The sequence below is a fragment of the Camelus bactrianus genome, chromosome 5 (genome assembly GCF_048773025.1).
Source record: "Camelus bactrianus isolate YW-2024 breed Bactrian camel chromosome 5, ASM4877302v1, whole genome shotgun sequence".
Classification (NCBI taxonomy): domain Eukaryota; kingdom Metazoa; phylum Chordata; class Mammalia; order Artiodactyla; family Camelidae; genus Camelus; species Camelus bactrianus.
The window spans coordinates 75,175,072-75,198,899 of NC_133543.1; the positions used below are offsets into that span (position 1 = coordinate 75,175,072).

The window sequence follows — 23,828 nt, forward strand, 5'->3', positions numbered from 1 at the left end:
CTTTGGACAAGAAAAGTGACTGATCAAGTATCTTTAAGATACCCAGAGTAGCCAAGGCAGCAAGGAGTCAAGCAGTATAAAGAGAAAGGAATATAGAAGAAGATTGCTGGGGTCAAATCCCAGCAGTTCTGCCCACTTAGAATCAGCGTGTCCATGGGCAAGTCATACTGTCTATGTCTCAGTTTCTAAATCTGTAAAATGCATACAGTAACACTGCCTACTTCATAGGACCACTGTGAGAGTAACTGAGCTAATGAATGTCAAGAATTCAGAGCAGCATCAGTCCTTATCGGCACTGTAACAGTCACTATGACAGCTGTCATTACCGCCTCTGCAACATGCCAGAGTCCGTACGACAGCAGTCAGCATTGGGAGTAGGGGTCTCCCCACTTGCTATAAAAGTAGGAAGATGCAATTAATAGCCATAGCCTCATAAAAGTGGGGAAATCAAGTGGATAGGTACAAATTATGGGCTGAATATTCAAGTTTTTGGAAAGAGATGGATGAGATCAAAGCAGTACTGAACTCCAGCTTAATCTTGGGATACCTACATAAGAAAATCACAGCCACGTGCATTCTGAAGATCTCTGAAGAGAAGCTTCATACTCCCTCTAAGAAGAGCCAGAGCCAGGAGCCCTGACGATCAGAGTACGGGATTAAAAGCTAAAGATCTTAAATTAGAGGAATATTTGATGTCAGAAGGAGAGAATGTTGTAACAAAAAAAGAAAGGGCACTGAAGAGAATATCTAAGGCTTGAGGGTTTTGAGCTGTTACTAGAAACAGTTGTCTGCTCTGATTAATATTGATTTTTATTCTATCTTATTACATGATAGCCATCTGACTAGGTATTTATCACTGTACAAGAATGTACCAGTTTCTCTAATGAAGAATCCATTTCCCCAAACCGGGTGGATGCTACGGTAAATATTCTCAGCACTGGGATATCCAACTTTGTTCTGCATAGATTTAGCCTGAGACCTTAGGGAATTATTAAGATAAAAAGGTAAAATGTTACATTATTTAATTACACCAAGCCTCAGCCTACTGGGATTATGTGTATTTTTTTTTTTTCAATTTTCCTCAGTAAAATATCCTCTCTCTTTTTTAATGACTGAATAAAACGTGGTCATAGAATGATAACCATTGAATTGTTCCCTCATTCTAGCTCTTAGAGATAATGCTTTTATTCTTATTCCTTGACTTGGTCATCTCTTTCTTCCACTTTCCAGGCAATGATGCCCTAAAAAGATTAACCCCCTCTCTGGGGTTGGAGCCAATTCTTTCAATGGATGCCAAAAGTTCATCCCAAAAATTCAATTGTCGAATTGTGTCACTAATGGAATATGATTTTTGTTTACTTTAGATTATGCAGTTGAGGAAGTCGTGGCTAAGTACATTGGCAGAATATAAAGTGTCATTAAGACATGGTGTCACTGTTTCCTGCTTTGCTACATAAAATGCATCCATCATTGCAAAGCACTCTCCTATCTCTAGCATACGGTTTTTAATAGTAACTTTCAAATAGAAGCTATAATAAGGGCCAAATCTATTTTGTAACAGCAGTGGGAACTGACACCAGTTACCTGCTCAGAGCTAGTAAGCTACATGACAAATCATGTTCCACCACCCACTGGGAACCACACACTTCACATGCAAATCAACAAATTAGGCAGTTTTCACAGATCCTAGTTCCTCAGATTTAAAGCTTCATAAAATATCACATGATTTTCACATTAAGATCCACAAGCAATGAAGTCTAAGATGATAGTATGTTTTTGTGTTTATCTGCCTTTATAATTACAGGTAAATTATAATAATGGACTATGAAATTCAACAACCTTCTCTGTAGCCAGGTACCTCCAAAGTAGGACCAGAAAAATTCACTGTTTCAATACAGGATGTCTGACTACTCAAAATAATGGGATGATATGAGTAACCTATCTAGCCAGCCTTGCGTGAGGAGAGAGTGGTTGCCAGCAAGGATTCCTAGGGAAGTGACCCTTGAACTCAGCATTTAAGCATGTCTAAGAGTTGGCCAGGGGCACAGTGTGGGTTCAAGAATGGGGAAGTGGCATTTTACTCACAGGGAACAGGGACGGCCCAAAGCATTGATGGCTTAATGCTTTCATAGTACATTCTGACAACTGTAGGTACTTATCTATGGCTGCAGGAGGGAATAAAGGTGGGGCATCAGATGACATCTTGGAAATGTAAGCACTTCAACACACTGTAAAGCCACTGCAAAAATTTTGGCAGGAGAACAGATTTATTTTGGGGAAGATCACACAGGCAATACTGTAGATGCAGGGCAGAGGGGGTTTGGAAGAGAAAGTCAAGACTGCTTAGATGGCCACTGTTGTAATCTGGGGAGAAATAAGGACAATTTGAACTAAGAAAGTGCAATGAAGGTGAACAGAAAGAATTTACATACTTAGGGACCCCGTAATGGACTGAATTGGAGGGGTGAGGGGAAAGGATGCATCACTTTGTTGACCTGGATAGTCTTAGTAAGGGCAGACAAGCAGTTAACTCCACAATGTACAGGATGAGTTTGGTGTACCCACGGAGGCATGTGGGAAAATCATTTAGGATGTTTTGTGTATGTGGATCCAGACCCTAGGTGCAAAGGCTGGCTTATAGTTGAGATTGCTGGGAGAGGTGGGGAGAGAGGGAGGGAGGAAGGAGAGGAGAGAGAGACAGAGAGAGAGAAGAAAAAGGGTGAGAAGAGAGGGCAGGGTATAGAGGTCCAGGGAATGCCAGCTTCTCCTAAGAGGCCAAGATGAGGAGCTAGAAGTAGCAGCCAGAAAGCTAAAAGGAATACCTTGAGAGCAGGAGCCCAGAGTATGGGAGAAGTAGTCTTGAGAAGGAGAATGTGATCTAGGAGGAACTGAAACAACTCATTTTTAAACATTATTAATTTTAAAAGGGAGGTTGATTCATTAAACTGCAATTCGACTTACATCTCTAATTGCCTGCCCTTTCAAGAAAGGAAATGACTGTTACTTTCTTGAATGGTTATTTGTGTCCTTGTTTTTCAAGGAAGTATCAATTTTTAAAATTTTAATAAAAATGAGCATTGCTCTACAAGGCTAGGCATAGACTATTTGTAACATTAAAATTATTATGGGTAAACTTTACCTAGACATTCTATTTATTATAGGCATCTCTTATTTCAACCACATTCATGTTAGAGATTTTAAATGTACAGAATTAATAACAGAAAAATTTATTTTATAGATTTGCGAGTTCCAAAGATGGTTGCTTTAGAGTTTGGACTATATTGTGCAATGTAGCAACACCTAATGGCCAAGTATGAATTGACAGCCTAGTTCTATTAGACACTGTAAAGAACCTACCAAAAGAAGATGTGCACTGCAGTCCTAGTGGTGTGAATCATAATGGGCTACCTAAACATAGATGAAATTTCTTGGTCTGAATTTTGACAGCAAAGGAGAAACCTCAGCATTGAGGATCCCCTGAAAAACACAGGTAAACATAAACAGAGAGTCTCAACTAAAAAGATTCATTTCTTCGTTAGGTTGAGGAGAGCTGTATTTGGTTTGCACTTGATGGAAGCTAGCTAGAGAGTACAGTTGGCCCTCTGCAGGATTCCACCTCTGAAGACGGGACCAACCACGGATGGAAGATACTCGGGGAAAAAAATTTCCAGGAAGTTCCAAAATGCAAAACTTGGATTTGCTGTGAGGGTAACTATTTATATATACAGAATTTACTTTGCATTCACAACTACTTAGAAAGCATTTACATTGTATTCATTGTATTAAGTATTTTAAGTAATCTAGAGATGACAATGTATACGGGAGAATGTGCATAGGTTATATGCAAATGCAACACCACTTCATATAAGGGACTTGAGCATTTGCAGATTCTGGTATTTCTGGGGTGCCCTGGAACCAATCCCCAGTAGCGATACTGAGGAACAACTGTAGTACCAGAAAGAAGATAATCGTTACTAAACGCCCTTCCATAGTGAACAGTGGTGCTTCCCTTGATACTGCACTTAGGTGGTTATCTCCAAACCTGGGTCCATCGTGAGGAGGCCTCTGGGATATAAAGTGTTGAGATGAACATTCTATACTTCATTGTTCTTCCCACAGAGGGTTACATTCCTACTCTGATGACACCTGCAGCCAACTAAATGATGAATACATTAATGGAAGGAGGCAATGAGTAGAAATAAGAACATCAGCCACCTGTCAGGCAGAGGACACAGACGGCCCTGCAGAGGCTGGATTCCATTCTGAAACGGAGTGACAGACCCCCCTGAGAATTCGAAGGATATTATGGACTTTTGCTCCACAAAAATATACATACTCACTTACAGTAAAAATTGTGCACGTAATTCTTAGACAGTCCCAGAACTGTGCCTTAGAAGTTTATCTCTACACATGCTTCATAAACCCCATGTCATGGCATGTGGATACTCTATGTAAATGGACAAATAAGGTTTGTCTTTTGGAAACTCTTTACCACTCACCTTGATAGAACACAGCTAATTTATAGAATAAAATATGACATATTAACTTTCACAAACTACTTACAATGCTACCTACCAATTTTATTTTTTAAAAAGTTAAAAAAAGATGTCAGTGATATAACAACACTTACACAAACTACTTTTTGGCTAAAAAATTTGAAAGTGCTTCATATAGTTGCATTACCTTGTCTGTGGAAGATATTTGGGACACAGACATTGAAAGACACAGTCAACTTACAAGAAGAACAGAGTAGATTTCAGTTGCTCTAATTGAATCCTGACAGAAAGAAGAAAAGGATTCTGCAGACTGCTTACACTATTTTGTACTTTTTCTGTCTTACTCAGAATAGAGCTATCTCCAGTTAGCAATATGGACAAATTCAGCCAACATGTGGTCATGTGCATAAGAGGGTTGTTACCATGACATTCACGTAATTTAGGGACAGACCGGTGATGAGGAACACACTTAGGTATTACTGGTTTAGTTTTCTGCAAAAGCTGGACTGAATGCTCAGGGAATTGTAGTTTTTCTTATTCAAGTACTGATTCTCAACAGACATGTATCCCTGCACTCTTCACCAGCCACACCTGTTTTCTATATTATACCCTACTATAATATTACATATTATGCATCTTTTATACCACAGCAATATTACTATGCCTCCTTTTCTCTCAAGACACAGGAGCTTCACTAAAGTCAGAAACCCTTGGAGTGGCCTCTCCAATTAAAACATCCCAGATACCTAACATATGCAATTAAAGAGACTGGTAGAATATACCATATTTCTCCAATTTCTGATGAGGCAAATTATAAATTCCGTGGATGAACTCAACTTCACGATATCATATTACATTTCTCTTTGTACAATTTTGTTTTCAAAATGCTATCAAACGCACAGATATTTATAAGGGAAGCCCTAAGGTGATCAAAGACTGGTGTTGCCCCCCAGCTACCCCTCCAGCCGTATCAATAAATCCTTTGCAGCAAAGTGGAAAGGATAAGAAGGCTGAGAAAAAGATAGCACTGGATTTCTAAGAAGCCTTCTGCAGCATGATTTTCATAATAATCAGCAGGGCACTTTCCTATTTACCATCTCATGCACGCACATTGTGCTAAATTCAATGATTAATGAGACTTCATCACAAGGATGAGATATTTGCACCTTTTTGCAGATGTCTTACTTTTGAAGTTTCATTAACTGTCAAAGGAATACATCTCACTCTTGGAAATGTGTATTCATTTACCAGAAGTCAACACTGACTTAATTTAGGTTTTCAGATTAGACGGTGATAACACAGGCCACAAAAGTAAAAGAATGACACATACTTTTTCTTCCTTTTACTTATATCATGTGTGAAATCACCACCTTTCTCATTTTATAACTTCTAATTTCGCTGATTTGAGGTTGAACTGAGGCCAGCTCTTTACTCAAGTACAGGATAAAAATGATACAATGATGCAGTGCTTGCTTCAAAGGAAGTTTAGGGGTCAAAGGGCATCAGGTTTGCAAATACAAATAATTCAGGAAAAAAAGGAATGCGTGCCTGGGTCTCTCCATACGAAGACAAAGAAAAGGAGAGAGAGAAAAATGCTTGCACTAATGTGGTAAAATGTTAACATCTGAGGTTTCCGGCTGAAAGGTACATAAGAATTCTTTATACTGTATTTTGTAACTTTTCTATAAGTCCAAAATTATTTCATAATAAAATGTTTTGAAAAATCTAAGTAAGCTCTGAGGTTAAAAAGACATAAATAGGAAAACAGATCAGAGAATTTATGGCCTTGGTATATAAGTATGCTCTCAGACACAATTACTATTGGCTCAATCTTGTAAATCAACAATCAATACTCAAACACTTATGTTGTTTAAAGTCACTGGTCTATTGGCAGCAGGCAACAATATACATTACAAAAACCATCATCCCTAAATGATATTAATGTTTCAGCTACAGCTGTCATCAATTATTTAAGACTCACTTCCTACGCAGGTTGGTAGACTAGAAGGCAAGATTTTTCAGAAAAGAAAGGGACAATTATGGAAAGGAAACCCAAAGTGATTGAATCCTAGTAAGAGAATACTTTCTGAGCAACCTAGAACCCATGTGTATATACATAAGGAACTATTTTCATCTGGTGTTCTGTCCACTACAAAAAGCAAAATACTATGACTGCCCAAAGGAGGCAAATCTCCCCCGGGCTAATCACACCAGGAAAATAAAGGATCAACTTATTGAAATATTGGCCCAGCTAGACTTTCTTCCATTAACAATCAGTTGAGACACATTTTTAAAGCAACAGCTTAAATGAATGGCTGTGTGTCTGTAATAATTTTGACTTAAAATGTCAACTGTATTTGAGATGCCATGTGCATTTAATCAATGTCTCTATATTGTAAAATAAATATACTTCAGTGTGACTGCTGTGCCAGCCATAAATCATAATTCACAAAGACAAGAACATCTCATCCTCTCTACTGATAGTCGTTAATGACAATACTGATTAAAATGGTATCGGCCAGCCATATTATTGTTAAACAGTCTGTCAGCATTTCTGTTACATCCTATAACCTACCACTATTTCTGTTAACGCTGATACATCTCTTTTGAAATAAAACATGGTAAGTTTAAAGTTTAACACTGAAAATGCAAAACTTAAGAACAGGGCTAATCAGGAAGTTTAACCTGTATCTCCAAAATGGAGAGTCCCTTCTGTTAGGGATTCCAGTATTCAAAGGATTTGTTTTTCTCTTTCAGAATTAATACTTGAGTTTTTCAAAAATGAATCATTTGGATTAAAAAAACAACTGCAAGAGAAAAAATATCAATTGTCATCTAAAAATCAAGTCAGTCTATGGAAGGATTTGCAAGTAGACAGCGATCGTTAGTTACTGTTTCTAGAATGGATTTCTTGGAAGCAAGAATTAAGTCAGCAATCCATTGCTGAATGCATTCTATAGGCAAGGCAGTGAGCAACAGCAAATTTGGTATCAGATACATTGAACAACATTGGATCACTGGGGAAGGGAATTAGATAGAGTCCGCCTACCCAGGGTGAATAATGGCTGGAGGAATCACTTGAAGGCACAGAGGCTGCCTTTGGAAGGTCAGCCAACTAGCCCAGAAATGGTCCATTCAGGCATATTCCATCAGCAGCACACGCCATGGCAGTGAGGAAAGCAAATGACAGGTGAATACTTGAAAATCAGATAAGATACAGGAGGTTCAAGGAAAAATATTCTGGACTTATGGGGCTGGAGATGGAGCCAGGAGACAGTGTTATGGGTGTAACCTGTCAGAAATAAGCAAGTTCCACTATACCAGGGCTCTAGTCTAAGATGATGGGGTTCAAAGTGGGGACTTTTGGTGAGGATACTAGGTAGTGCTGCTGGGCAGACCCCAGAGAAAAAGCCATCAAGGTAGGGAGGCAGTACTTCATTTAAGAGTCCTGGTTACTCAGAGTTCCATAGTTTGCTGAGTTCTGTGGTGAGGCTACCAGATGCCAGATGCAAAGTGCACACAGCTGAGCAGGGTCAAGGGCAAGACTACTGATAGTCAATCTATTTCTGTGTTTGGTTCAGGAGACTAGGACCAGGAGGAACCCGAAAATTGGGTGATATTTATGAGAAAACTTGACAGGAAGACAGAGGGATGGCAAAGGAAGCAAAGGTAGTGGTACTGGGAAAGAAACAGAAATTCATTAGATATGGTCCTCATACTCCAGGTGGTACAAAATTAGTGGAAAATACCAAGATGATGCAGACTAGTTCAAACTCAAGTCTAGAGCAATCAGATCTTCCACAAAGTGTGGCCTGAGCCTGCTGAGACTGAGAAGATGCTGGGTGAGCTGGAGTTAGAAGGCTGACCAAAGGATTAAAACTGCCAACGGAGGGAGCTTAACCTACCCCAGGGAGTGAGAATGACCTGCCCCGCCCCTGTGTCTGCATTTCTGGCAACAGCTGCTTGGCACCTTTGCTTATTTTTAACAATGCGAGAACTGTCACCTGTGTACATGTGAAACACCTACGTTTTTGGATTACTCTTGGTTTTTGGTGAATTTCTTCCTCGACTTCCCTCCTCTCAAGTCACAATATTGGGAAAGAAGTTGCAACTGAAAATAGTAACAAAAATTAAGGGGAGAAGGTGGAATAAATAGGAAAAATATTCTAAGAGAAAGTTCCAATTCACTTGCCAAAGAGTCTTTACAAAAGTGTGTCGTAATCAAATCACTCCGGATGGTAAATACCCTGGTAGAGTGGGGCTAACGAAGCCACGGCAGAGACACGGAGGAAACGGCACTGGTGGCCTGGTGTTGAGTGTCTGCATCAAAGTTCTAAGAAACTGGTCAAAGCCAACCCTTTCATTTCACAGTCCATCTTCATCATAAAAGCTGTTCCTTCACATACTTTGAAAATTCCAGGAGGCAAAAAGAAAGCAGAACAAATCTGTGATATTGATTTTCTACTATACATTGACTAGAGTTCAAATTTAAAGTGGAAAATTACAGCCCCTGGGGGAGAAAAAAACCTATCAATGGGAGGAACGAACACCAAAAGCCCCAGAATTAGGGTTTTTACTGTTCGCTAGTGAGTCTGTCAGCAGAGCTAGAAACCATTATTTCTGGTTGATGTACCCTCCAGCTTTCTCTTGAGTTTTGACTTATATAATATTTTAAGAATTCTTTTGTTGGGAAGTGGGACGCCACTTTTAGTCATTCTCTACCAAGACATTTCTTCTTTGATTTCTGGAGCTAAGTGGCTTTTTCAGACACTAAGAAAGCCTTAGGAGAAGAGATACCAGCCCAGGGATAACCAGCCTAAAAAACTAAGATAACAGAGGAGTTCATTCAAGTTTTCTTTTATAGTTTCCACTCTTTTATGTTTTTTTATTTGTAGCATAAGTATCTTAAATTTTTGGTATTAAAAACAAAATTACTTTTTAGTGTTGATTTATTTTTCAAAGAATTTTTGTGACTATATAGTGGCATATAAACAAAAAATGGGGCAGGAAGAGCTGGGAAGTTCAGATCAAACTGGGAATGCAGACCAGAGTGGTCCACTGCCCGAGTGCTTAAAACTGAGCAGCTCCCCTGGGTGTGGGCTTTTCAGTCCTCAAACTGGGATGAGCTACTCACTCCAATGCAGAACAAAAGACACTCTGAGTACCAATATATTTAAAGGCCAAATTTTTTATTTGGCCTCTAATTAGGTTTTCTATTTTGGCAAGTTAAAGGTTAGTAGTCTTGGGCTATTTCCCTCAATTCAGTGCCAGTTCACTTGGTGAAAATGACTTCTCAGATTTCAACCCTTACCTATTTCAGTCCACAGACACATCTGTACTATAATTATTTTCAGCCAGTAGCCGGGGAGTCCATGACCACAGTGATGATTTATACACATACTGCAAGCGTATACAAAGTATGTATCTTCAAGGCAGAGAAAAACCTCCATCCAAGAAGGCAGTTACACATCTAAGTTGAGATATTGAGACATCTCACTGTTAGTATTTTTACTAAATACACTGTGAATAGTTTAACCATAGTTTCATGGGATTCAGGGATGCTCTGTTTATTTAAAAGGAGCTTAGTCAATTTTATGCCACTTTAATGAAGCCCCACCACACTTTAAGGAAAGGTTGTAGGTAACCTTGAGAACACATCTGACTTGTTTACTGTGGTTATCTCCAAACGGAAGATGCCACTTAGTAGACAATTAATCGACATGTATTGCATGAATGAAAAAAATGTCAGGAAGAAAAGAAGATTGGTTGTACATTTTGTTGTATACTTAGCTGCCTGCTCAACAGTACTGAATACATTATTTCAAAAAAGATTGGAGACTGCTCCACTCAACTTAGAAAAACAGTTTGGAAAGACAAATTGAAAACTTATTTAGTTAAAAAAGGCCTGGGGTTGGTTTTTTGGGGGAGTAGAGGTAGAGAGGGGTTGGAGGGTATATGTCTGAATTCCAACCACAATTACGGTTCTAACCTCACAGTCTGGCTCTTAATTTTAAATCCCACTTTCGTTGCTAATAATTTAATTTATGGGTCATCTTAATTAAATATTGAGTTTAAGTAAAGGGTTCATGTTGTATATCTTTTCCTGGCTTTCCCCAGAGTAGCATTTAATAGATACTAAAGTAATGAACTGATGGGCAAATTTTTTCGTATCATTTTAGATGGATATTCATCCTTCCTACCATTAAAGTACTTCTGGGAGGTCAATTCCACAACCTATTCAGAAACCTCATTCCAGTGCTTAAAAACCATCTTCTTTTTTATATCTAACCTCATTTTTTTCTGATAGTGCTTTTGGCCCATTTTCTCTAGCCCTGTCCTCAGTGGGGATGGTGAACAGCTGCTTACCATCACTAGGTAACTCATCCTTCAACCTTTCTTTCAAACAGAAATTAAAAAAAAAAAAAAAACTCCCAAAGCAGTTCACCCTCTTTCTTATTCTTGAACCAGTTCCACTGTTTTCATTATTTTCAGTATTATTACCAAGAATGACTAAAGGGCACAACACATTAATATCCAAATAAGCCTACTCCAATTAGCACTCCATATAAGCCAGTCAATCAGCAGAAGCTTATTAAAGGCCAACACTGTGAAATACATTGTGAGAAAGTCCCTCTGCTTGAAGGAATTTACAGTCCCTCTGTGGACATGAGACAGACCTGTGAAAACCAAGTCAGCCTATGGTACTACAGGATAAGACACAAACTCTAAGACTTTTGATGAGAAAGAGAGACATGCTGGTCAAAGAAAGATTCATAAAGGAGATGGGGCATAAGGAGGGTTCAGAAGCCTGGCAGGACTGGGAGAGAAGGAAGGCAGGTTATCCTAAGAGAAGGGGCCCTCTGGGCTTCACAAAGCTCGTTTTGGGTAACAGTGAGTAATCTGGCTAGACTGATGAATTTACAGAAAGTAATAGTTAAAAAAAAAAAAAAAAAAAAAAGAAAGAAAAATAAATTGGAATAAGAATATAGAGGGTTTGAATGCCAAACTAAATAATTTTATTTTTATGAGTTAGTAGTTCCCAAATGGAGGTTCCTGGGACTGGCTGCAACAGAATCAGCAGAGATTGCCAGGCCCTACCCTGCACCTAATAAATCAAAATCTCTGATGATAAGGTCCAGGGATCTAGAACTTTAACAAGCTCTGTAGATGACTCCAGCATACGGTTGGATTTTTGAGAACTACTAGCTAATTGAGAATCTCAGCTCCTAGAGCAGAATATTACTAGTAGACTATATTTTAGAATGTGTTATGCACTAGGCATTTTCATATATCACCTAATTTACTCTTAAAACAACTCTATTAGGTAAATGCTACTATTACTCCAGTTTCACAAAAGAGTAAGTTGAAGTGCGAGGTGGTCAAGTAGTTGCTGAGAGCAACAGAGCTGGGATTTGAACCTACATAGAATGACTCTAGATGATCTGCTCTTTGCCACTGAGAGCTACATTGCATTTTAGGGCATAAGGTGTTTATTAAATGTCTGATAACTGACTGAATGAATGATTGGTTAACTATGCCTAGGATGAACTGGAATGAAGAAAGGAAAACAGCAGGCAAGTTGGTTAGGAGTCTATTGAAACAATTTAGTGATAAATAACAAAGACCATGATTAGAGTTATGGCAGTGGAAATGGGGGGAAAAAAAGGTCCAGATGTAAGAGACAACATTTTGTAAGGATCAACAGGATTGCTGGCTGATGGAAGAATGGGAATGGGAAGAGGGAGGCATCCCAGATGTCATGGGATTCCTGGCAGTGCCTCAAACAGAATCAGGGAAGTCGGGATGAGCTAGTGACTTAGATGGGTGGATGATGAATTAGATTTCAGACATGCTGAAGCTAAGGGTGAGGCAAAGCCACCGTGCAGAAATGATCAGCAGCTAGCTGGAGAAACAAAATTGGATTGTCTCCAAAACCCTGGTGGGTGTTATTTAGCGTGGTTGAGATAATAGTTCTAGATGTGCAATCCAATAACATTTGTGTATCTCTTATCTATTTTTCAAACTGTGGATCTCCCATACCTGTTTTTAATTGTTCTGGGAAGCCTCTTTCTTATTCTATGAGGAAAACAGGTACAGTTATTATGCCAAAGGTTTGAGTCTTTTCCTTAAATTATTAACCATCTTATATAATTAAGTTGCTGTTTTATATGTTGACTTAAGACAGAAAAACCTAATGAATGGCAAAAATAGAGAAGCATGGGTGTATGAAAGTATACACAGAACTATGGCTGGTGCCAATGCACTTTTAGATGCTAATGCAATAGTAGCAATGATCAAGAGGAGTCCTGTTATCATTATCAGGTCAAAATTGGTCTCTAGTCTGGCTGCTTCACATCTCCATGTCTCATTCTTCATTATCTGCAAAGTAAAGCTACTATTCGCCACTTCATCTCCCATGCATCTTGAAGATGGATGTTGGTAAATTACATTGAAGTTCTCGGATAAAAGGTGCTAAATAAAGAACGAATTCCATTTTTCCTTCAAGCAAATTATTAAATCTATACATGTCATTATCTAATAGTATTAAGTAAACATCCTACAAGGACATGACATTGCACTGGACATGGTACAAAGCATATTAGGCAAATACAATCTCAACTAGGAACTTATGAGTGTTTATATATATGAATAAAACTGTTGTTAATATGTTTTATTAGTCATTTAATAAGAGTATGCAAATAGGTCCATTAGGAAATCCTTTGCATTTTATTAACCCAGCATCTTAAATGATTCTATTTCACCTTAGATGCTAATGAAGTTTATTTATTCATGTGTAGCTTCCATTTTAGCCCCTGTGAAAGTTCTTTACAGCATATCAATTTCTTTAAAAGTTAAGCTGATTTTTTTTTCCACTGGACTTTTGTCCTGATCTGTTAACAAATCTAAACCTCATTATCCAAGAAAAGGAATGAGGTAAAGGGGTCTATTCTTTAGTGCTCTTTCGTAATTCACATTAACGTTAATGAGAGCTGCGTGCGCATATTAAGAAGAGAAGGGAATCCTCGTTAAACAAATAGCCTTTTGGTTGACATTCTACGGGATCATTTTTTATTGTGGTAAGCATGAGAAAATCATCTGGCTTTGGACAGCTATAAACAGAGCTACTGAGTAGTCAAGCTTACACAGGGTGGGAGGGGAAGACGATGAACAGCAAATCAGCTTTTAAAATGATTTTGAAAACAAGCTACCTGAACATTTTTACACTAATTAACTCCATCCGTGCTCCTCACCCCTCTGTAAACACATACCCCACCCCTCCCAAAAAGGAACGATGAACAAACATTTGCAGACATCCCTGACAGCTGAAAAAAAATTTATTAAAGTCAGGCAGCAAACAAACTCCGCATGCTGGGCACTGCAGCAGCTCATCGGTCTCTGCACTCGGCCTATCAGAGGAGTACCCCATCTGTCTCTCCGTCTTCTCAAATAAATGCTGACCAAGCAATCCTAAACTTGTTTGATCCAAATTTAATCTCTACTTTTTAGACACTATACTTACATCTCTCTCCATCATTTTATATCACTTGCCCTATTCACAGAGGCTCCCTCTCCACTTCTTTGCATTCTCTCATCCACAATCTATTCGTATTATGATGCTAATTTTCCCCTCTGGTGCTTAGTTGCAAACGAACAAAAGCTAGGATGTATAATACATAAATATATAAATATTATCAGCTATCACACCACTGGGTTTAATGGAAGTCAATATCGGTATATTACACTCTCTACTTTGCAATTCCATTATGGGCTCAACACTGCTGGCCATAAAAAAGTAGCATTCTGAGCCCAGGCCTGTGATAGTAATAATGAAAAGGAAAAAAAAAAAAGGGTCATTGCTCTTCCAAACTCAAATGAAAAATTAAAATTACTAGGGCACTTAGCTCAAAGGAAAATTGGCAAATTAACAAAACGAAGAAACAAAATATTCATGGCTCATACTGTGAAAGAGAAAGTAAATAATTTCAGATGGACCGTGAGGTGAGAAAACTCAAGAGTTACCAAAGAGGCAAAAAATGAGCCTAACTAAATTGTAGTGTGTTTCCGGCTTCTGTTTCTTTCCTCTGCAATCACAGCCAGCCATGCAGGAGGATGGATGGCCATGCCGGCAGTGGCCTTTGACATGCAAATTTATTTTTTTTGCCATAGTCCTATATTTCTTTCAGACTCAATCTATGCGGCCATTTTACCCTGATCTGCAAGGCTCTGTGTCTTCCATGTATTTCTGTATCCAGCTTGAAGCTGAATTACGAACTCGGATCTACTTTGGCTTTCGTTTTTCATATGAAATTTCACGTTTCAAACTGGCCTCTACTTCATGAAACCAAGCACCTTAACGCTGGCCTTTTTGCCTTTGGGGAAATGACTGTTACAAGTTTGCTGGCCTGGCTACACTGGCTAGGTCACCTCTAGACCCATCAAGTTGAAGGGATAACCAGACATTCTACAACCGTTGCCTAGAAAGAGGTAATGACAGGCTAAGCTGCATTACTCTCATTGTACACGAGACCTGCAACAGCCCTCACGGGATCAAGGTAAGGAGGAGAAATGTACGACAGACACGCCATGCTCCCTGAGATCTAACTACTCAGTCTACCTAACCTAATTTAAAAATCAAGTCAAAATGTATCTTTGGGCGTAATGTATTATGAGGCGGTCCAATGAAATAACTCTGAGCCATGCATTAAGAAATACCAAGTCCAAAACCCATCCATCCATTCTGGCCTGAAATACAGATAGTAAAATAAAAAAAAAAAAGAGCACAAAACAAAAAACTGATTCTCCGTTTAAGTCCATTTTCTATTTGTATTCAGCAATAGAAAGTTTGCCTTCCACCAAGAAATTAGATAACCTTTGAAAAGAGTTCAGGGCTCCATTTACAAAGGGGTGACCCAAAGCTGATAATATAAATGACTGAATGATTTTTGCTTTGTCATTCCTTCTTACAGTTTATTATGCAAAATTGTGCAGGCTGAGAAAAAAGACAGTATGTCCACCTGAAATACATAATAGCAATTGGAGGGAAAATAAGACATCGAAGCAGAAATTTAGTGGGCTCCACGTCAAAGGCAGTAGATGGTGATTGGCTGTCTGGGGTGAGGCCTTGAGGGACGATAAGAAAGGGTGCTTACCACGCCAGGCACCATACTGATAGCTTTGCTCACAGAAATTGCTTAACTTAAACTTCACAACAACTTGGAGAGTATGTGTTATTAGCTGCAACTTACTGATGAGTGGACCGAGATTCAAAGCGATTCATGAAGGCCTCAGAGCTTGTAAGGGACAGACTTTCAACTTAGTTAAGATTTAATTTGGTGGTGGTGGTGGACGGGAGAGAGAGATAGAGAGATAGAGAGATAGAGAGATAGAGAGATAGAGAGATAGAGAGAGAGAGAGAGAGAGAGAGAGAGAGAGAGAGAGAGAGAGAGAGAGAGAGAGAGTGTGTGTGTGTGGGGGGGAGTGTTCTTTGTAAAACACTTCACAGCAGGATGCCATGATACAGAGTTTTCTAGTTTCAATAAGACATACACAGGCATACATACCTCAGAGATACTTCAGGTTCAGCTCCAGACTAATGCAATAAAGTCAATATTGCAATAAAACAAGTCACACAAATTTTTTGGTTTACATTAGAAGTTCTGTTTACATTATACTTTGGCCTATTAAGTGTGCAATAGCATTATGTCTAAAAAACAATGCACATGCCTTAATTAAAAAATACTTTATGGCCAAAATATGCTAATCATCATCTAAACCTTCAGCAAGCTGTAATCTTTTTGCATTAGTAACATCAAAGGTCACTGATCACAGATCACTGTAACAAATATAATAATGATGCAAAAGTTTGAACTATTGCAGGAATTACTGAAATGTGATACAAAGAAGTGAAGTGAACAAATGCTATTGGAAAAATGGCACCAACAGACTTGCTCGATGCAGGGTTGCCACAAACCTTCAATTTGTGAAAAATACAGTATGTGCAACACAAAATAAAGTGAAGCTTAATAAGATGAGGTATGTCTGTAGTATGTGTTAGTATAAAACGAAATAAACAGATGCTTTAGCATTTGCAAAGCTTAGAAATAAAAAGGTGAAGCCTCTGGATTTTGAAAAATACCCTTGTCATTCGGGTTCATGGTTTAGGTTTTTCAGTGTAGAAACTGAAGCAGTGTATTCCTGAGGTATTCCTAATTAGCTGAGTTAAGAAGAAATAATAAAGAATATCTAACTGATGGGCTGGGAGGAATGGAGTTAATTCAAACAGCTACAAATCAAGTTCACCGTTTCGATTACAGATGAGGTGTCTTCAGAATGTTTACTTCAGGTATGATAGGGCTTTGTATACTAAAACACAGTGATTTGGGCTTGCTTTTTTGTTATAGGTTTATGTGAAGTTGATTTAAAAATAACCTTCCATATTCATATCCTGCAAAAAAGAAAAAAAAAAAAGCAGGCGTAAAGTGATTTGGTATTAGTACCACAGTGTGCTAAGTTCTGATAAGGTATCAGTTGGAAATTCAGTGTATCCTGGGCAGATGCACTCTGTACGAGGCTGGCAGACAGTCACTGAAGGGGAGAGGACACCATCCCTTCTGACTTCACCTTCCTCACAGCATCTACGACAGCCTGAAATAATCTCAATTATTTTGAGTGAGTTGTTTATTCTCTCTCCCTCACTGGAATATAAATTCCACAAGAGCCATGGCCTGGAGGTCTTGTTCGGTGCCATATAAATTGATTGTTGGTTCCCTCAAGTTGACAAGATACTGCTTTGGCCCAGACATATCCTAGGCAAACACCCGATCACTCCCTGGGAAATTCACCGTTACAGGTGGTTTAGATGTTTCGTGATATTTTGCTTGTTTTTGTTTTAAACTCACCAAGAAAATTCAAAAGTCTTAGACTTTTCCTTCCTTTGGTAAGATTTAAAAAAAAAGGACCATCAAAGCAGGGACTTTATTGCTGTGTGCTCAGTGCCTAGAACAGCACCTGACGTAAAGTAGGCCTTTAATAACTGGTGTTAAGTAACTGAAGAGTAACCATGAATGTGCTTGGCCAAAAGGAGGCATTCAATATATATTACTAATCAAATGAATATGGGCAAAATATATTGAAAACAGAAACGAAATTCCTATTGGAAGGCTTTACACTTTGTTTGTTGATCCATCAGAAAAGGAGTTTCCCAGGCACAGTTCCCTTGAGAACCAAGTCACTCCAAGGGCAGAGAATAAGGTTCTCAGTTGCCATCAGGCCTTCCCATTTCACATCCAGAACAAATGGATAGTCCAGAGGTCTTTGAAGTGAGCGGTCTACCATATCAAGAGGAGAACACAGCAGCTACGATATAAAGGGATGGATTTTAGATACACATCTGCGACAGGGTTCAGTTTAAAGAATGTAAGGATTGACAAGGTTATTAAATAATTAAGAAACCAAGAATGGACTTTTGAGTTTTCCACTTGAAACAGGGCAAGATTTTCTCAGCCAAAGGATACCGATCTTCAGTCCTTAGAAAACATCTGCCTGAGCCCAGGAGGGCGCTGTGGGCCTGACAGCCACGGGCTTGTCTACGGAGGGGCCTGAACTTCCCCTAGGGCTGCAAGGGACCACCGGTGGTCTTTCCTGCAGGTACAATGAAACCCACTGATCCTCAAAAATTCTCTTTCAACAGCAGGTCAACAGAGGATACAGGGAAATCACTGAAGTTGGCAGGTCCTTGAGCTGCGTATTTTCCCACAATGATTCACAGCCTATGTAAGAGCCACAGTCGAATGTGCAAGGAGGTAATCCTGAAACCAGCAAAGCGTAAGCATCCTGGAACCAGACAACACATATGAAGACGTGAATTAATGCGACCCCCCCACCCCCCACAATCTTTTCAAAAGGATGGGGAATAGGTGCTGCTCCATGTCATCAACACAGGGGGTCCAGCGAGTGTCAGGAAAGCACACAACGTTCAGCTTTCCACAGGCAAGACAAGGCCCCTGCTAACACCTTCGCACTTCCACGACGAGTGGCTTGGTGAGGAGAGGGAGGCAGAAACTCGGTGGCGGCTCGTGCCCTTGGCCAAGTGCCACAGTACGTGGTAAAGCTGCACTACCTCCATCAAAGCCCTGCACTCAGGAGAGCGTCTGTGAGATGCAGATAATGGAAAAAATGATACACATTTAAACCACCCATCTAACTCCTAGAGATCCTTAGAGCAATCCATCTTTTTTAAATAAGAAACTAAGTCAATAGCATCTGAGCAACAGATGAGAATTCAAGCAAAATCTGTTGGCTAATGGCAACAGCTTTTGTGTTCTTTGTTGTTGAAAATGTGCCTGTAGCAGCAACTCCAATATGCTCACAAACTCAGATGCAAAAGGCTATGGAAAACAGTTGCTATTTTTACACCAGAGAGAAAAAAATCAAACACCACCCTTCAGATCTTAATTTTGCTAAAACAGTGAAAGGAAACAAAATCCGAGTTGCTACATGTCTCAAGGATTTAGAACCTGCGATTTCTACCCGAGGAAAATACAGCAGATATTGGACAACAGGAAGAGGCAGCTCTGGACTACAGGCAATGGACTATGACTCTCCCAAATCAAATCTCCCGAAATCAAATACAAAGTTAAGACTTAATCTATTAATATTCAAGAAAATGGGTATGTGACAGTTTTTCTATTTACTTTAGTTAAATCTTTATAGTTTTTTTCTTTAATACCTTAAAGAGGATTTTTTTCCCTTATAAATGACTATATTTTAGAAGACATAATAATGATGAAAATAGCTATATGGCTTTCTATTGATGCTGTAAAAATTAACCACAAACTTAGTGGCTTAAACAGCAGAAATGGGCTGAAGTTAAGGGACTGGCAGGCTGTGTCCCTTTCTGGAAGTTTTCCAGAGAGAATCCATGTCTTTCCTCTTTCCACTGTCTTAAGACTGTTCACAATCCTTAGCTCCTGGTCCCTTCCAGCCACACACTGCATTTCTCTGTATCTTTCTTCCATGGTCACATCATCCTTTTCTACTTTTAAGGCCCTTTGTTATTACCTTGGGCCCACTGAAGAAAATTCAGGATAATCACCTTGCCTTAAGGGCAGCTAATCAGCAACCTAAATTCTACCTGCAGCCTTAATTCCCTTTTGTCACACACCTCACCTACTCACAGGTACTGAAGACTGGGATGTGGACATGCTTAGGGAGGCCACTATTCTGCTCATCGCAACAATTAACACTTACTGAATGTCTGTTATTTATCAGGCACTGTCTTAAGCATTACCTGTAATTAAGCAACTATAATTTTCATAATCATAGCAGGTTCTATCGTTATAAGAAGATGCTCTGGAAGAAAGGCTAAAGCCATCTCCAACTGACATCATCCAATAAGTCTGGGGTAAGGAGACTCCAGAATTGTGCTATCGGAGGTCAGAGGTTAAGAGTCAGAGTGTCTTAGGGAGAGAAATAAATCTCCTATACCAGTGATTGATGCAGTAAGGAGCCCCCTGAAAAGTCCACCAAAGTGGTCCACAAAGGGTCCCCAAATGCCAGAGTAAACCAGATACAGCAGTCAGATCAGACTCTGTCCTTGTTTTAGTAAGGCCCTTCCCTTCCCTTGGTTCCAGAGACTGAGAAACAGGAGAAGGTGGGTCCTGCCTCCCACCAGACTGCAGGGCCCTCCTTGGCATTGAGGCCTGAGGGGCAGGGAAGAAAAAAGTGGTGATTAGCATTAGATGGTACATTTTACCCCCCGACAAGGTGGTTGTTTTAATACCCTAAAGTGATCAGGAAGTCATCACTCAGAAAACTGAGATGTCATCAAATTGTGGACATCTTGACGGTATCATCAGGGCATATCTGAAGGCAGCTGTAGGGAAAGAAAGAACGCTGTTTCCTGACGGCACCCTGCTGAGCCCTGCCTGGTAACGGACTGACGGCCACAGGCATCCGTCTCACAAGCCCGCTGAGTCAGGACAGCAGGTGTGATAGCCCTGCTCTCAAAGAGAGGGAAGCGAGACTCAGGGAAGCCCAGCAGCTCACGTGTGGAGGCTCATCGGTTCAGACCAAGGCGCTGTGACTCCGGACGCAGTGGCATCTCCGCTGCACCACAGTGCCTGTGAGGGTGACAGCCGATGCGCCCACAGACCGGCCAAGCACAGGCCTAGAATCACACGTGGAGGGGGCACGGGAGCAGAGTTGAGGCTCATGTCTCCCGTCTTCTCTACTTCAAAGAGGGTGCCCTAGGGGGTCACCAGCTGAGGACTCCCTTGCCTCTTGCTTCCCTTATGCTGACGGAAGCAGCACTCCCTTCAGCCACAGAGAGCTTTGGTACCCAGGGCTGAGGGCATTGGCCACGCCTCTCCCAAGGGCTGGCCTTTGACAAGATTTATGACAGCTTCCTGTCCTCACCAGGAGCTCCAGGAACCAACCAACAAGGCTCCTTCCACCTCTGCAGAAAAGGAACAAGTACATTCACAGTTTAGACTTCAACGCATCTAGCTGAAGAGGAGAGAAAGCTTGCATTTTTTTTTTTGAGTGCACACAGATGAGTGATTTCACCAGGAGACACAAAAACAAAACAAAACAAAACCAAACCACCAACTCTGCCTTCCAAGCAGGTTCCTACCTCAGCATGGCACCGAGTCCCTTCCTCTTTATTTTCCTTTCTGGGTCTTCGTTTCCCTCTTTCTGCTTCTTCTCCTTGCCTTTCAATTTGCCCTTTTCCTTCTTCTTCTCCTTCTCTTTCGGTTTTTTGCCTTTCCTGGCTTTATTTTCCACATTCTCCAGCTCAGCGTTCCCCTGAGGGGCAGATTCACAATTCAGAGCTCCTTGGCCGGAGTGAGAGCTCTTATCAGACAGTCCATCTGTACAGAGAAGAAAAAAATCAATACACACGGTCAGGGGCCCTTACTGTTAGTATCTCAAGAAAAGCTGAAATGAAACAATAAGGTCCTACTGTTTAGTACAGGGAACTATACTCAGTATTTTATAATAACCTAAAATGACAAAGAATATGAAAAAGGATATAAATGCACATGTATAACTGAGTCAGTGTGCTGTACACCAGACACTAACACAACATTGTGAATCAACTATACTTCAATTTAAAAAAAAAGTAAGAAAAGTTACAATGTCAAGTACAGAAGAATGAGTAGAAGTCCTCTGGAGTTCTACGCTGCCGCGGGGCTATGGATAACCTTTGAAGAGACAACTGCCTAAATCTGGTTACTTCAAGCAAGGTTTGATGTTGGGAGTGGGGGACACTGGTTGCTTAGCCAGTAATATAAGTTTTGATAGGTGGTAAAACACGAATTTCTCTGAAAGCAGCTTGTTAACCTTGATTGGCTCAGAAAGCCAACGTGCTGGGAAACAATCCGGGTGAGTTCTTTTCCAGGAGAGGCTTTCGAGTACAAGTCTCACCCAACTGCTTCTCCCCAATTAATGCAGCCAGTCCTGGGGTGGAGGCTGCTTCTAATGACTTGAATAAGAATGTCAAGAAATGCATACTTAGTGCTCCTGCCCTAAGGGTGAATGATAGTTGGTCCTTGTAGGAAATTGAAGGAGAACATTTCTTTAGTGTTGCACTGTAAAATAAATTGCATTATTGCGTTATCCAATTCCATGTTCGTTAAGCCAAAGGGCAAAACACATCAGGAAAATGAATGACTTTTAATATCAAAAATATAATTGTGATCCTTAAATCATTTTTCTCTGTAGTTAAGCACCCATTCTTGCCTATGATTTGCAGATAATAAGGAGGGGAAGAACCCATTTGAGGAAGCGCGCTGCCTTACCAGCCTCTAATTCTTCGGGTCCATCGTAAGACTTGTCAATCGCTGCTCGGAAGCTCTCGTTGCAGCCCCGGCCACGGACCATGTGCGGTCGGGGCCTGTGGAAGGGAAGTTCGTTCTTCCTGACCTCAGCCACTGCAGTCTGCAGGCTCTCCAAGGAGCTGGACTTTTTCAAACCCAGGGTTGGACCAAAATCTTTGCTTGGAGATTCTGGGAAAAAAAAAGAGGGGGGAAGAGGCAAAAGGTCACTCTTCCCCTAAGAAGGCACTTGGGTGCAGTGGGAAGACTTGTTGTTTTATCTCAAAAAGTCGGGGGTTGTGTGGGTGGGACCTGGCATTAAATCCCAGCTTTGCTACTTTTTGCGACTTTGAGCAAGTACTTTGACTTCTCTGAGCCTTGGTTTCCTTTTCTATAAAGTTGTGGGAAGATTTAAAGTGATAATATACGTCGTATATAGAAATAAATATGCGTGCATATGCATATGTACGCACACACATATACATGGATTTGAGAGGTTAGAGCAGTCTACAGAGATCAGATGTATGAGTGTGTACATGCACGCGTACACACACACACACACAGAACACCTAACATAGTCAGTGGTTCTCTCACAGTCCCCATCCCCAGCACTCCCATACATTGTCACTTTTACTATTTTCACCATTGTTTTTAGAATTATTAAGTAACATACTATGCACAGAAATCAAAGAGCACTGAGGTGACTGTAATCCGTGTGGTTAAACACTACATTGCTCTCGTGCTGTCACCGTATGATGAATGCAACTTACTTAGTCAATGGATAAATAAAGCAAAGCAAGAAAGAAAACAGCTTTTCTGTGTCAATGAGTATTGTTCCAAAGGTATTTCAATTTGGGTGTCTAGAAAAGGGGCCACTTTCTTTGTATGATACAAAATTCTAAAAAAGAAAAAAAAAAACCCTAAGTGAATTTTAATGATTTGTGCTCTGACATGTAGTATTTCCCATTGGCACTGTTCGTCTCAGCCTGTATCTGTCCTTTTTCACCCACGCCTTGCCCTCCCTACCCGCCCACAGCCAGGCTCCCAGTTGTCCATAACGGGATTAGGCTCTATAAACACCAGCAGCACAAGGCTCACTGTAAAGACAGAAGGAATTTCAGCAGGGCTCTTTTCCACCAGCGCCAAGCTCACGATGCTCTCCAGTTACAAAGGAGGCTTCTGTTATGAAGGTGCTACACTTGCATTTCTGGAAATCAACCACTTTGCAGTTTCTCAATAGACACAGATTGAGTACAATGAGGATTATGTGCGTAAAGCACCTACTTGGATGCTCAGCACTAGTAGGGCTCAGTAGAGCACCACCTTTTCTTACTATGATCCCTATTTCTGCATCTACTAATGCTGCCACCATGGCCATCATCACTAGTTCCTTAACAAAATACTAGGTAATACAAGGAATAAAAAGAAGTACAGCAAAGGTGTAATGCCTACATAGACACGTATAAAGTTAAAGCACAATACGCATCCTCCTGTATGTTGTGACTGTGTTAAAATA

The 23,828-nt window shown here is 40.2% G+C and overlaps 1 protein-coding gene across 4 annotated transcripts in view; it reads right to left on the reverse strand.

Moving 5' to 3' along the window:
* PARD3B (par-3 family cell polarity regulator beta) overlaps positions 1-23,828 on the reverse strand; it is a 944,975-nt gene that overhangs the window by 287,118 nt on the left and 634,029 nt on the right. For all 4 annotated transcript variants that reach the window (XM_074364121.1, XM_074364119.1, XM_074364120.1 and 1 more), the window contains exons 17-18: positions 22,298-22,504; positions 21,130-21,367 (exon numbers count right to left, since the gene is read on the reverse strand). In XM_074364121.1, the coding sequence (XP_074220222.1) occupies positions 21,130-21,367; positions 22,298-22,504 (445 nt within the window). The remainder of the gene's footprint in view (positions 1-21,129; positions 21,368-22,297; positions 22,505-23,828) is intronic.